Raw genomic sequence first — 15,639 nt, 5'->3', positions numbered from 1 at the left:
CAAGTACCGCATAATCTAGTCCTTAATAATGGACTCTAATATCTTACCAAACACCAAGGTCAGGCTAACTGGTCTATAATTAGTCATCTTCTGCACTCTCCCTTCTTAAAAAGGCGTGTTAACATTAGCCATTTCCAGTCCTCTGGGCCCGTTCCTGACTCCAATAATTCTGAAATATTACCACCATCACCTCCCAGACCTCCTCAACTATCAGCTTCAGAATTCAGGATGTAGTCCATCTGGTCCGGGTGACTTAGCCACCTTCAGACCTTTTACCTCTCTAGTGATGGTCACAACATTCACCACTGCACCCTGACTCTCAAGTTCTGGTATACTTCTGTAATAGAAACAGAGAAAAAGGTGGAGTAAGCCATTCAGCCCTTCCAGCCTTCACCATCATTTAATATGATCATGGCTGATCATGCAATTTCAGTATCTCACTCCCATTTTCTTGCCATACCCCTTGATCCCTTTAGCCACGAAAGGCCACATCCAGTTCCATCTTGAATATATTTAATAAACTGGCCCCAACAGCTTTCTTCAGGGAAGAATTCCACAGGCTCAAAACTTTGAGTGAAGAAATTCTTCCTCATCTCAGTCCTGAATGGCTTACCCCTTATTCTTAGACGGTGACCGCTGGTTCAGGACTTCCCCAAACACTGGGCGCATTCTTCCCATATCTAGCTTGTCCAGTCTCATTAGGATTGTATATGCTTCTATGAGATCCCCACTCATTCTTCTAAATTTCAGTACAAGCCCAGTCGATCCAGTCCTTCTTCATAGGTTAGTCCTGCCATCCCAGGAAATCAGTCTGGTGAGCCTTTGCTGGACTCTCTCAATAACATGAAGGTCCTTCCTCAGACTAGGAGACCAAAACTGAACACGTTACTCAAGGCGTGGCCTCACCGAGGTTCTATATAACTGCAATAAGACATGCCTACTCTTTTACTCAAATCCTCTTGCTATGTAGGCCAACATGCCATTGGCTTTCCTCATAGCCTGCTCCACCGGCATGTCAATACTCAGGTACCATTCCACCATGAAACCAAGGTCTTCTTGCACCTCACCTTTTATTAAATTGCCTCCATTCAGATAATAATCTGCCTTCCTGCTTTTGCGATCAAACTGGATAACGTCACATTTATCCACATTATATTACGTTTGCTAAGTACGTGCCCACTTAGCCAGTCTGTTCAAGTCACCCTGCAGCCTCTTAGCATTCTCCTCACAGCACACACTGCCAGCCAGCTTAGTCTCATTTGCAAATGGAAATCCAGTTTAGAATTTGGAAATCCAGCTTCCTCTGCCCATCAGCAAGAGTTTTTTTTTCCCCAATAGGACACATATCATTGGATGTTTAGTCCCCTGATCCTCTTGCAGCAATATTTGTGATGGCTACAACATCGGACCTGTCAATTTCAAACTGTGCTATAAGTTAATTTACTCTTTGCACAGTGCATGCATCTAAGTACAATATCCTCAGTCCTTTGTTGACCACCTGGTCTCATATTTTTCCCTTTATCTGCTGTGCCTGAAGTTAGATTCCTGACTCTTTTCATACCCTGTTCTATTACTTGTTCTGGAAATTTCAGTTACCTCCCCTGAGCCCTCTCTCCCCTCTTGAGCTACTTTCCACTACGATTCTGGTCCCATAACAATTCAGGTGGAGCCTGTTCCAATGGTTCAATTCCAACACAGATGCCAGTGCCCTGAGAAATGCAACCTTTCTTTCCTCCACCACTCTTTTAGTCATGGTTTACTTCATTAATTTCCTCATCTGTTTCTGTACTTGTGACTTGGGTAATAATAACCCTGAGCTCCTGTTCTTTTCTTTTGTTCTTATTCCAGATATTCCCCAAATAGGACCTCCCGCCTATGCTGTTGGTCCCTACATGGGCCATAACAACTGATCCTTCTCCTCCTCCCACTCTTTTTCAAGCTGGTTCGAAACTCAACACACTACGGGGGAACTCTCCATCTTGCTTACAAAGGATACTATCTTTACCCTAATTAAAGAATCCCCTCTCACTGTTACTTTCTTTTTTGATGCCCCTGTTTGAGTGGTCTCCTGTACCAAAGTGCAGTGGTCAGTTTGCTCATCCTCTCTCCAGTCCTTTTCCTCATCTATGTAGGAGCGAGCATCTCACACCTATTGAACAAGGTCAAGAGCTGAGGTTCCTCCAATGCTAAATTTAGGATTCCTCTGGCTGCCTTATTTATAATCATACCCTCCTGTCCATGATCACATTTGAAGTAGTTAACCTACATGATGAATATGTCTCCTGAAACATAGCATCCAGTTAACTCTTCCCCTCCCTGATGTTGCAATATTGAAGTTCAGAGTTCAGCTCATCTATTCTTAGCCAGGGTTTCTTGAGCAACCAACACTTGCTACAGATAAGGTCCAGCTCCGACATCATACAGTTTCCACACATCGCCTGGCTCTGCATCTCAACGTTACTAAATTAGTTTTAAACTTGTATTTTTAAATTTCCTGCTGGTCTTTAGTTTTTAATCTGTGAAATATTTCTCCAATTTACCTTTGGTCTGAAAACAACTTAGAATAGGTATTCAAATTAGCAGTTACATACCTATCAATGAACGTATGGCTTTTCCAGTGAAGTCGCTTTTATCTCCTTGTTTCTGATCCCCAAGTTTCCTCCCCCTCTCTCTCTCTCCAGACTCACTCGTATGTGTGTAGGCCTCAAGCCTCAGCCTCAACTTTTATTTCTTGCACAACCTTAATGGCTTTCCCCACTAGCTCCTTTTCCCTTGTGTTCCAGATTCCCTAAAGCCTTTGCTTTCAAAATATACAGCAGAAATACACACTATCGAAAGAAACAAAGGGACTGATCACCACAAATTCCAATTACACTCTAATGTAACAAAACAGTACTCCAATGCATACAACACAGCACAGCAGAAGCCCTCCATTCATGACCCCCAAATCAAAGGCTTCTGGAACTTGATTAAATCAAGCATCAGCTCAGTATGTAAATTCCTCTTAAAAAGCTGCAATTAAACTGCACCCAAACAAAAGAGCATTTTTCAGTTAATTATTAAAGGACAGACTAGACTTCCATTTGAAATTAGCTATAGAGTCATATAGCATGGAAACAAATTCTTCAATCCAACAAATTCACACTGACCATAATCCCATTCTAAACTAGTCACACCTGTCTGCACTTGGTCCCTCCTCCAAACATTTCTTATTCATGTACTTATCCAAATGACTTTTAAATGTTGTTGGTGTACTTGCATCTACCGCTTTCTCTGAAAGTTCACTCCATGAGAATCACTCTCTACGTAAACAAGTTTCCCCTCACGTCTTTTCTAAATCTTTCTCCTCTCATCTTAAAAGCATGGCCCCTAGTCTTGAAATTCCCCATCCTTGGAAAAAGATACCTGCCATTCACCTTATCTATACCTCTCATAATTTTATAAATCTCTATAAGGTCACATCTCAACCTCCTATGCTACAATGAAAGAAGTCTCAGCCTATTCAGCCTCTCCCTATCGCTCAAACCATCCATTCCTGGCAACATGCTGGTAAAATTTCTTCTGAACCCTCTCCAGTTTAATAAAATCCTTCAAAACAGGGCAACCAGAACTGGACATGGTACTCCAGAAGAGGTCTCACCAAGTTCTAAGCAAATCTCAAAATGACCACCGCCCGTACTCAAAAGGTCTGAGTAATGAAGGAAAGCATGCTAAACGCCTTCTTAACCAGTCCACCTACATGTGATACAAATTTATTCCTTAAAACTTAGTTTGTTTGTTAAGTAAGCATCTTAAAATATGAAATCTTGTCCTCCCTTTATTTCTGTTCGCTGCTGGGTAATTTGTATTCTTTTAAAAGTCCTAAGTTGCAATGGGGATTTTAGTATATGCTATAACACTTGTATCTAAACTATGTTGACTTAATGTTGTAATATATTTGCTAAAATAGTTAGCCAATATTGGTATTCTAACAGTCACAAACAAATTACCATATACAGCCTCATCAAGATCTAAACATTATAGAAGCAAAATTATCCAATGGTAACAGGCTTTTTAATTAACTTTGTTTTCTGAAACAAACTTTTTCAAATAGACATAAAACTATTGTTTGCAAACATTTTCATTTTGAATAGGTAAGGCAAATGAACAAACTCTATGGTGAATCGAACTTAATTCAGTTCAACCAAGGGTCACTCTTCAAGAAACAATATTTTATCCAGTTAAAAAATCACACAACACCAGGTTATATCCAACAGGTTTATTTGGAAGCACTAGCTTTTGGAGTGCTGCTCCTTCATCAGGTGGTTGTGGAGTATACACAACCACAACCACCTGATGAAGGAGCGGCGCTCCCAAATAAACCTGTTGAACTATAACGTGGTGTTGTGTCGCATGATTTTTAACTTTATACACCCCAGTCCAACACCAGCACCTCCACATCATATTTTATCCAAGCTGATATTTCCAGGTAATTATAAAAGCACCCACAAGTTTGAGTCATTGATATAATTCGAGATGTCTTGGCATCATTTTCATGCTAATTTTACTCTGCATAAGCTATTTGTTCCTTTAAAATGATGAACTTAAATGTGTGCAAGTATTAAATACTAGTTAGAATGGAAATGTCATCAGATACATGACAGCATGAAGAGAAATGGAACAAGCAGCAGTCTAGATATAAAGTTGTCTATAAAGCTGGCAAATGTTGGGAAATAGTGTTCTGCAAGAATTCATGTTGGAATCAGTGTTCATTTTTCTTATTAAGATTTGCACTTGTGAATCAAATATAATTTGAAAAGTTACAGATGACACCAATGTCAGGATGTAGTTAATGCAGAAAGAAATTAATAAGCTCGTAGAATTGCTGGATAACCAGCATGTGACGCAATGTATTCTGGAAGGCAGAATAAAGCAGTAACACATACCTGGAAAAATGTGTCTTAATGTGATGAAGGGATAGGGCTACAGATACAGTAGTGATATAAGTCAGCAAGGGCATCAAATAAGCACTTGAATCATTTCTCGGGAGGAAAAATGAAAAGCAAGGATGTTAAACTTGTGTAGAGGCTTCCTGAGAACACAGGTAGTTAACAATTCTAGTGTCATATTATTAGAAGGATATAGAGGTACAAGAGATGGTACAGGGTGTGATTCCTTTCTCCTGAAGGGATAAAATAACAAATTATTAAAAGTCTTGTTATGTAATGGAAGATTTCCTATTTGTGGGAATGACTAGCTCAAGGGGACATAAACATTAGATTGTCAACAATAAATCTACTGGGGAATAAGAAAAAACCTCTTTACTCAAAGAATGAACAGATTATGAAGCTTTTTATGCAACTAGTTGACGCAAATGACATCTATGCATTAATGAGGTAGCGAGAGAAGCATGAAAAAGACAGGAATAGAAGGATATGATGAAGAACTGAGAGGTGAAGCTCATAATGAGCATAAACACTGAAATGGATCTGATGCTGATATAATCTACTTCCGTTCTGTAAACTTTGTATTTCTGATTCTACAACCATACGTTACAAAATGGCCCAACTCTTCTGTTCTCTAGGAAAATTCAACATGCTCACATTCATGGGAACTGCTCAGGAAGTTCGAACTTCTGATGAACAATTCCCTGGGGTCCATCTTAAACATTTCTGACTCTGAGCTACTCAGAGTTGATGAAGTTCACAAATGGACCCATCTCTGGAGAAGGTGGGCTTGGAAGAGCTGGTAATAATTACACAGCAGAAGCTGGGGAAGAAAGCAGAGTGGCAAACTACTGATTATTGCTGCTTTGCAGAAGATCTGGGCCAATTACAGACCCATCAATTAGCAGTTACTATCATATGGCAACCAACATCACACTCCACATGCACATACCTGTACATTCTTTGCCTTCATTTTTTAGGAGGAACATATCAGAGTACACAATGCCCTTTTCTACATCTTTCTTTACTCGCTGCAAGAAAAAACGAAAACAATACAAAATTATTTACCACAAATATCAAACTGCCAAATGTGATTTAACTTTCAAACATGTCTGAATTTGCAATTTTAAGGGGAACAAATCCTTGCCCTGGATAAAGATAAAGTAATCATATCGGTTTGTTAATACTTCAACAAAATTACCTTTTTAATAGCTTCACATGTAACTGCATGTTTGTTCCCTTAATAAAAGTTTCTCACGAAAGAGCTTCATATCCCAAACCCAATCAGCTCATTTTCATGGATTATCTGCTATTTCATCTCTAAGATTTTAGCTGGTCATGTAACAGCAGTTCTTATGACGGTGACAAAGATACAATACCAGATTTTCCCGTACTGAAGCAGGCTTCCTCATGGACTACCTTCAGCAGTTCATCTGCCAAAGTCTATAGTAAAGATTGTTCTGCCTTCTTGAAACAGAAAGGTACAATGTAACTGTTATAACTATGAATAGAAGGATGTGCTAGTAGTCAATCCCCACTACTCCACCCATCACATGATTGGCCTAACCTTTCTTTATTCACTGATGGAATATGGACATTGCTGGCTGTCCAGCAATTTTATCGCCCGTCCTAGTGGCCTTGAGAAGATGACAGTGAGCTACCTCTTGAACTGCTGCTGTCCATGTGTTGTAGGTAGACTCACAATGTCCTTAGGGAGAGAATAACAGGATTTAGACCCAGCAACAATGAAGGAATGGCAATACATTTTCAAGTTAGGATGAAAAGTGGCTACGAAGAGAATTAGTAGGTTGTGGTGTTCCCATGTATCTGCTGCCCTCATCCCTCTAGGGGGAAGTGGTCATGAGATTGGATGCAGCTCTCTGAGGACTTTTTTGTGAATTTCTGCAGCGTATCTTGTAGATAGTAGATACTGTTGCTACTGAGCATTGGTGTAAAGAATGGATGCAGTGACAATCAAGTGGACTGCTTTATGTCAAGGTTCTTGAGTGCTGTTGGAGCTGCACGCATCCAGGCAAGTGTACAGTATTCATTACACTTCTAGATTTGTGCCTTATATCTTGTGGACAGGCTTTGGGGAGTCAGAAGTAGAGTGCAGTTGTTTGTTGCAGAGGCCTAGCCTCTGACCTGCTCTTGTAGCCTATATTTATAAGGCAAGTCCAGTTGAGTTTCTGGTCATAGGTAATTTCCAGGGTTTTGAGTTTTGGACTCAGCAATGGTAACACCACTGAATGTCTAAGAGTGGTGATTAGATTGTTTCTTATTGGAGATGGTCATTGCCTGACATTTATGTGGCATGAATGTTACTTGACACTAGTTAACCTAAGCCTGGATATTGTTCAAATCTCACTGCCTTTGAAATAGACTGCTTCAGTATCTGAGCAGTCACAAATGACATTGAACATGGTGATGTTTATTGATGAAAGCACAATTTTCCACCTTATGATGTAGGGAAGGTTGTTGATGAAACAGCTCAAGATAGTTGGGCCTAGGACACTATCCTGAGGAATTCCTGCAGAGATGTCTTAGTGTTGAGATCACTGATCTCCAACACCCACAAACATCTTCCTATGTGCCAGGTAAGACTCCACCCAGTGAGAATTTGCCCCTATATGCATTGATTCCAGTTTTGTTAGGGCCCCTTAATGCCACACTCCATGAAATGCGGCCTTGGTGTCAGGGCTGTCACTCTCACCTCACCTGAGACTCAGCATGAAACCAATGGACTACAATGCGAATAGACTGTATAAAGAAAGGTCTGAAAGAAAATCACTTATAACTTCCCACTTTTAATCCAATACAGGTCAATAAAAGTACTAATAAACCAGACTCTCAAAATAAAAGCAGAAACTGAAAGCACTTGAAACAACTGTTCTGTACAACGAGGCTTTATTGAGCAGCAGCTGATACATGGCCCTGCAGTACAATTGATCCCTCAGAAATATTAACAAAGATATATTAAAATATCAAGAGCAAAGCAATCTTTTTGATCAGCACCCTATCCAGCACTTTAAATAATCATTCCTTCCACCACCAAAACACGGAGGTAGCAGTTTATGTCATCAACAAGATGCGTTGCAGCAACTCACCCAAGTTCCTTTAACACTATCTTCCAAACCAGTAATTTCTATAACCTAGGATAGGGCAACAGAAATATGGAAACACTATCATCTTGAACTTCCCCATAAAGTCGCATATCACTCCATCTTGGAACTGTAGTGTCATTTCTTCACTATCTCATTGCACAATACCAAGTCTAGTATAGACTGCTCTCTGGTAGCCTCCAGAACATGCTGTTCAAGAAATTATTCAAAACATTTTATGAACTTCCCATTTAGGCTATCTTTGCTCTTCTCTTACTTTCTAGTCCAATATATATTTTAAGTCCTATGATTGTTGCAGTGACTTTCCAAAATGCTCTCAACTGTTTATGGCTTTATGCGCCACCTTTCACATGGGAGTGGTATACAGGCGCCACAAGTGCTCTCTTGCCAACACAACTTTTCATCTTCACACTGTTTCCACATCCTAGTTTCCTGAATGGAAATCATCACTGTCTATTCTTACAATATCGTCATTAAATAATGAAGCCACCACTCCAACCTTTCCCAGCTTCCTGTCATTCTGGTCATCAATGGGAGCCCAGGCACCGTCTCCAAATGCATGACTACCCGCCCTCTCTCTCCTCACACTTTCCCTGGAGTTCTACACAGGGGTACACCCTAAACCCACCCCCACTTCCTCAGATAATCTCTCCAACATTGTCCTGTTCAGGGCAAAGGTGGAAGGTGTCAAAAGGTTGCAGTAAAAAGATGTGTGTATGCGTGTATGTGCGTGTGTTTGAGACTCACCCCTATCCCGCTCCCCCCAAAGGCAGCAGAAGTCTTACTGTTGGTGTCCAGTCCGGATGCCCAGGGAGGCTGGGGTGGGGGGGGGAATGAGTTTGGATGGAGTTGGGCAGACGGTGGGAGGGGACTGATGGGGGCAGGGTTGGACAGCATTGGGGGGGCGGACAGGAATCGGGTTTGGGGGGCATACGGTGGGTGGCGATGGATGGGGGCAAGTTTGGACAGGGTTGGGGGTGGATGGGGAAGGGTTTGTATGGGGTTGGGAGGCAGATGGGAGGCAATGTTGGACCAGGTTTTGGGGACCAGGAGCTCACACACGGTATGTTACTGCCTCGTCTTCTGAATAGGGAGAGGACATAGCAAGTGCTCACTGTGTCAGTCCCATAGAACTGATGAGGCGGGGGGGAGCAGAGTTCAGCAATGCTGTAGGTCCTTTACACATGTGTGTGTCTGCTCAGAAACAAAGCCTGAGACAGAGAGAGGGAGCAAGACAGGCAGAGCGAGGAAACTTCAGAAAACTCTGAGCCCCAGAGGAGAGGCATTGAATCAATTAACCAAATAATCAATTATCCAAACAAAGTAGTGCCCGCCCATCTCAGCTGGATAATCGAGGTCCCTTAGTATTAAGGGTAACGGCTTTTTATGTGTAGACATATGACGGTTATTTTTTAAAAAAACTTTTATTGTAAACTTTTGTTTGTGGCCTTGTGCCTATTTAAATACTGTTTGCCTGTGTGTTGCAGCTTTAAGTTTAATGGAGGATTGATAATTACTGAAGATATTGATGCATTTTTCTTATTCTATTTCTGAGCGAGTCCCAACACATTACATAAATAGAGGAGTTAATATTGCTATGCGTCTCCCATCACCTAAGATATTTTATTTATTAAATTAGATTAGATTCCCTATAGTGTGGAAACAGGCCTTTCAGCCTAACAAGTCTACACCAACCCTCCGAAGAATAACCCACCCAGACCCATTTCCCTCTGACTAATGCACCTAACACTATGGGCAACTTAGCATGGCCAATTCACCTGACCTGCACGTCTTTGGACTGTGGGAGGAAACCGGAGCACCCGGACCAAATCCACGCAGACACGGGGAGAATGTGCAAATTTTATATAGACAGTTGCCCAAGACTGGAATCAATGTGGTGCTGGAAAAACACAGCAGGAGCAGGAGAATCGACATTTCTGGCATAAGCCCTACTTCAGGAATGAGGCTGGTGTGCCAAGTGGGCTGAGATAAAGGGTAGGGGGGAGGGGCACTGGGAATATGATAGATGGAAGGAGGTGAGGGTGAGGGTGCTAGGCCGGAAAGGGGGTGGGGGCGTAGAGGTCAGGAAGAAGATTGCAGGTCAAGAGGGCGGTGCTGAATCCGGGGGTTGGGACTGAGATAAGGTGGAGGGAGAGGAAATGAGGAAGCTGGAGAAATCTGCATTCATCCCGTGTGGTTGGAGGGTTTCTAGGCAGATGAGGCGCTCTTCCTCCAGGCGTCGTGTGGTCAGGGTCTGGCCATGGAGGAGGCCAAGGACCTGCATGTCCTTGGCAGAGTGGGAGGGGGAGTTAAAGTGTTCAGCCATGGGGCGGTTGGTGCCCACTTGGCACACCAGCCTCATTCCTGAAGTAGGGCTTATGCCCGAAACATCGATTCTCCTGCTCCTCGGATGCTGCCTGGCCTGCTGTTTTCTCCAGCACCACATTTTTCAACTCTGGTTTCCAGCATCTGCAGTCAGTCCTCACTTGCTCAGAGGGTGGAACCAAATCCAGGACGCTGGTACTGTGAGGCAACAGTGCTAACCACTGTGCTACCATGTTGCCCTGGAATTTTTTAAATGGCGCAAAAAAGTAGCAAATTAAAAAGTAGTCCTTGAGAAAATCTCAGAAATATCTCTGAAAAGAGGTTTTATACCCTGGGGTTCATGTAGTACGAGTGTGTCTATAGCCAGTCTCCCATCATGCCTTAGCTATCATGGGCGATGGCTTGGATAGTCCTTGTCACTTTCATCCTACTCTCAGCAAGATCACACAGAGATGGGAACCATTAGTCACTGACCCTGTCCTATCTTCCTTCAGTTTCTAACTTCAAGCAAGACTGGGAAGATTCTGCAATTTGCTGAAAGGGATCAATACAAAGTAATTAAAGCCACAGAAACATGTCAGAGAAAGCACTTTTGGAGTAAATATTTTGCATTACTTCAATACTATTATACGTTTGTCAGTGTACAAGTAATTACTAATATCCTAAGTTCATATTCCAATGCTTCTGACTGTATAGGCTCATTGAGCAAACTGATCTTCAAAACAAACTTAGTGCATTAGTTATTGGCACACCAATTTACTTACAGACTGAATGATTATAAATACCAAGAAAGCTGCACAGCAAAGCTATTTTAATACCTGAACAAATGACTGTTCAGCATTTTTTAATTAATTGCATAACCAGTTAACTTTATGCCAAGGACCAGAAACAGATCAGAACCTCCAGCTTTGTGTTGCTGCAGAAAGAAAAACAGCAATGGGAAGGGGATTCGATTTTTTAAAACGACATATCAATGGCACAATAAAATACATAACCTATTTTACCTTGTTACGGCCTGAAATTTATGTCGTAGATAGAGGTCACTATAAAGATCCAAAATGCTCCTACTCTCAAAAAGTGAAAGGTGCAATTTTTAAAATCTTACAATAGGCAACAGGTAACATCTCAGCCTGCATTTTCAATGGAGAGTCTCCATGACACTATCAACCTGGTAAAAAAAAGTGCCCAGAAATCCCAAGTCCTGCCCCTGAACATGGTAACTTCTATTTTCACTGGGCGGGAATGGGATTTAATTGGAACTTGCACATACTACAGCAGAATTTAGTTATTTGGAGAGTACAGTGGCTAGCTTTATCAAGTGATCCTGGGTCACTGATTTGCCTGTATACATCTCCAGGGTCTCTGTTCTTGTGATCCCTTCAAAGTTGTACCATCTAGTCTCTATACAAAAACATGACACAGTACATAATATACAACAAATCACCAGTTTTTAAAAAAATGCTATTAGGCTGAATTTAACCTAAATTTAGAAAAGCAATTTAAATATGAAGTAGTTTGATGTAGTCTGATTGTCAAAAATTATATAAATACATATCCATTTAATAGTCATTCACATTTATAACAAGTTACTTTATTTCATTCATCTTTACTAATAATAAACGAGAAATGTGAACACTTTTAAAACATGTTTAAAACAACAGCTATGTGTGCACACACCTTAAACAAAGAACATCTTTGGGTCATCTTAAAAAAAATGAATTGGCTACAATTCAAGCTGACAGGTGACAAATCTGTCAAACAACAAAGATGTCATGCAGTAATATGTTTCAATTCTCAAGACGGATAGTCTTATCTCATTCATAAAATATTCAATTCTTCAAACAATAATCCAGATTAACTAACCTACAAAGACAAAACACAAATATATCTGCTCAGGAATTTGTGGTTATTTGTACATTTAAAACTGCAAATGGTCACAATGAATGCTTGGAATGAGAACAGCATGCAACACAAAAGCGAAAGACCAAAGGTGGTTTAGTTTATGAAACAGATGGAGTATCAGGCATGAGGTTCACTAATCGACAGTCTTGCTTAGGTTACTACATCATCAGCATTGTTCGATTAAATAACCTGTTTCATTTATAAAAGCTTCTCTTCATATGTCTATCAACATGGTCATGACTGATATGAAATTAATCCGACAGCATTTTCAGTATTTTAAGCTCATTTTTAAAAATAATTGAAATCAGAAGAGTTCCATTGTTTTGAACAGAATAGGCAAAATTTCTTACATTTTTTCAGTTATCTTAAGCATACATGGACTAAATATCATCATGAGCTACTAAAATGAACTGTGACATTCAACTAGTGGTTAAAACATTAAAGTCAGCTTTAAATGAGAATCGAATTATCTACTTCTAGTTTAGTTTAAGAACATCTTGAAATGTCTTTAATAACAAGCTGCTTATACAATACTTTCCAATGTAGTAAAATGTCCCAAACTGTTATAAAAATTTGACAGAGCTAGAAAGAGATATTAGGGAAGATGCCTAAAACTTCTACATAATGCTACATTTTGTGAAACGTCTGAAAGGAGGCGTGTTGATGCAGAGAGTTTAGGGATAAAGCTCAGCACTTAGCGTGCAGACAACTGAAGGCATGGTCAACAATGGTGGAACAATTAAATAATGGCAGCTTATGAGGCCATAAATTAGAGAAGATCTCAGAGGATTGAGGGACGTTTCACATTTTTTCTCATCCAGTACTAGATGTCAAACAACTACTATGAAAAATCAGGGACAATGAATGCATCAGGAGAGCTCATGATGAGGAAGAGCTGCGAGTCATCAGCACAAATGTGAATTCTGACATTATGCTTTTTATTAATTTCATCTATGAACAGCATGTAGGTGAAGAATGAGAGGGAGACAAAGATATAACATTATTAAATTCCTAAGGTAATGGCACAGTAATGGAAGAAATGTTATTGCAGGCTATTCTCTGGCGAGAATGAGATGGATAAAAATGTAATCAGGTCAGGGCAATCCCACCCAGCTAAAGAAAGGGGGAGAGGTATGGAGGAGGACTGAGTGATTAATCCTGTCAAAGGCTGCAGGTAGCATTAGAAGATAAAGAACATTTTAGGACTAGCAAAGGTGAAAAACTGATTGGAAGGATTTACATATGCAGTTGTGGAAAAAAATGACACTGATGTGGGTGGTAACAATGGGTTCAAATACCTTGAAATGGAAAGAAAGATTTCGCCATTCCCATTGTACTGAACTGACCCTTATGTTCTGTGAGACTGTCATTATGATAAACCATCGCTCTTCAATCTTCTTACTCTGTCTGCAATCTTTCGCACAGTTCACCAAAAAGTCCTCCTCCTATTTAATCAAGCCTGCCATAAGCATTCAAGTCCAGCTCTGGAGACTCAAGTGAGAGGAATTGAAGACCATTTTGAAGGAATCCAGGGCAAAGTGAAAGTGAGAGTCTGAGCAGATTGCTAACTGCAAAATGAATGGAGGGCTATAGGTAGGTAGTTGAGAACTTGAAGTACATTTCAAAGTGACTTGAGGAGCATATTTTCAGGGGCAATCATGAAAGGAAATGGGGTTTGGAAGGGGAACGCAGAGGAAAAAGCAAGTACGCAAATTCCCCAATTTACTTGTCTTTCAAACCCAATTGACAAGAAGCACTGACCAGGTTTCCCCCATCAATACATAATTACATTTCATTACATATAAATAGAGTCTAGCTACAAGTAAACAATTATGAGCTGTTTACATATAACTCTACCAATTAAAATTCCAACTACCCTTTTAAAACTTTCACTACATGTACACACACAAACAGACAAAAACACATGTATCATGGGTGGAGTGAAAAACTGGGAAGGCTTCACATAGTTCACCCAGATGAGCCTTTTGGCTTATCAGAATCTGCTGCTCCTCAATCTTCTTTCTCCAGATACTTTTACTTGCTTGCAGGAGGCAGAAAGTGACTGGTTCATACTTAACCAATTAAGTCAGAGACATTATCAAAGCCATGGTTTACAGTAAGTGACAAGAGAAATAGACTGACTTTCTTCTGGCTTGAGGTTTATTTTTAATAAAAAAAAGAGGACAGCTCCTTCCCTTATGGGAGCTCCAATGGCTTCTGCTCATACACCAACACCCATAAACTGTTCAGCGACCTGGGAGCCAATCTCAGTTGTGGGCAGGCAGAAGGCCTTTGTCATCGACAATGGGTCACCATTGCCCAGATCAATCAGCTATTTGTTATTGAACAAATATCTATCCATGTGCAACTCTGGCCTCCAGCTCATTTGCAATTGGACTTCCCCCACAGTTTCAATAAATATCGGTATAATAATACTTACAAAGGGTGTCAGGTAACTTGCTTTTAAAAAGTACAGCAAACCTTTTCATATTGCATCATTTTTCAAAACACGTGCATTTCGATGCACAATGAAACATGCAGCAAAATAAAAAGATAGTCCGTATTCAAGGAAGTGATCACAGATGGACTCATCGGTGATTGACACAATAGACCAACGTGATATGACAAAGCAAAGAGGATGGCCATGGATATGGGTAGCGTAGTTTATATGAAAATGGATAAAAAAGGAGTTTGGAGGATAGTAAACTTGAAGGAGACAGAGCACAGAGATTGAATTGAAATGGAGTTTGATATCACTGAAGATGAGAAGATATTCAGCGTAGAGGAAGGTGGTGAAGATATCTTGCTGACAAAACTTGATATGGAACTTGGATTGATAGATAAAAGGATTTTAAATAAAAGCTCAGAAATTTCATTAAACAGAGAAAGTGTCATCACCCGTTAACCAGATTTCCATTAAGGTCATGATATAGACACAATCATCTGTAATACCCTACAAACAACAAGTCCAGCTAAAGAGCTTATGTACTGCAGTGGCAGTGTACCTACCTCTGAACCAGGAAGCCCAGGTTCGTCTCATATGGTCCAGAGATGTGGGTTGCACGTTGGCACAGTGGTTAATACAGCTGCCTCACAGTGCCAGGAACCCTGGGTTTGATTCCAGGCTTGAGTGATTGCCTTTGTGAAGTTTGCTCATTCTCCCAACGTCTGCATGGGTTTCCCCTGGGTGCTCCGACTTCCTCCCACAGTCCAAAGATGTGCGGGTTAGATGGGTTAGCCATATTAATAACAACCCATGTTGGGTGCAGGGGTGGATCTGGATAAAATGCTCCTTGGAGGGTCGGTGCAGACTTGATAGGTTAAATTGCCTCTTTATATACTGTAGTGATTGTGTGATTCTGTGC

The 15,639-nt window shown here is 40.7% G+C and overlaps 1 protein-coding gene across 1 annotated transcript in view; it reads right to left on the bottom strand.

Moving 5' to 3' along the window:
- Nucleotides 1-15,639, bottom strand: part of klhdc4 (kelch domain containing 4) — an 89,867-nt gene that overhangs the window by 25,389 nt on the left and 48,839 nt on the right. The window contains exon 8 of the mRNA XM_060837655.1: nt 5,878-5,956. Coding sequence (XP_060693638.1) covers nt 5,878-5,956 — 79 coding nt within the window. The remainder of the gene's footprint in view (nt 1-5,877; nt 5,957-15,639) is intronic.

This window comes from Hemiscyllium ocellatum, chromosome 17 (genome assembly GCF_020745735.1).
Source record: "Hemiscyllium ocellatum isolate sHemOce1 chromosome 17, sHemOce1.pat.X.cur, whole genome shotgun sequence".
NCBI lineage: Eukaryota > Metazoa > Chordata > Chondrichthyes > Orectolobiformes > Hemiscylliidae > Hemiscyllium > Hemiscyllium ocellatum.
The sequence above is the reverse complement of the archived record's forward strand: the minus strand, read 5'-3'. Positions and strand labels throughout refer to the sequence as shown.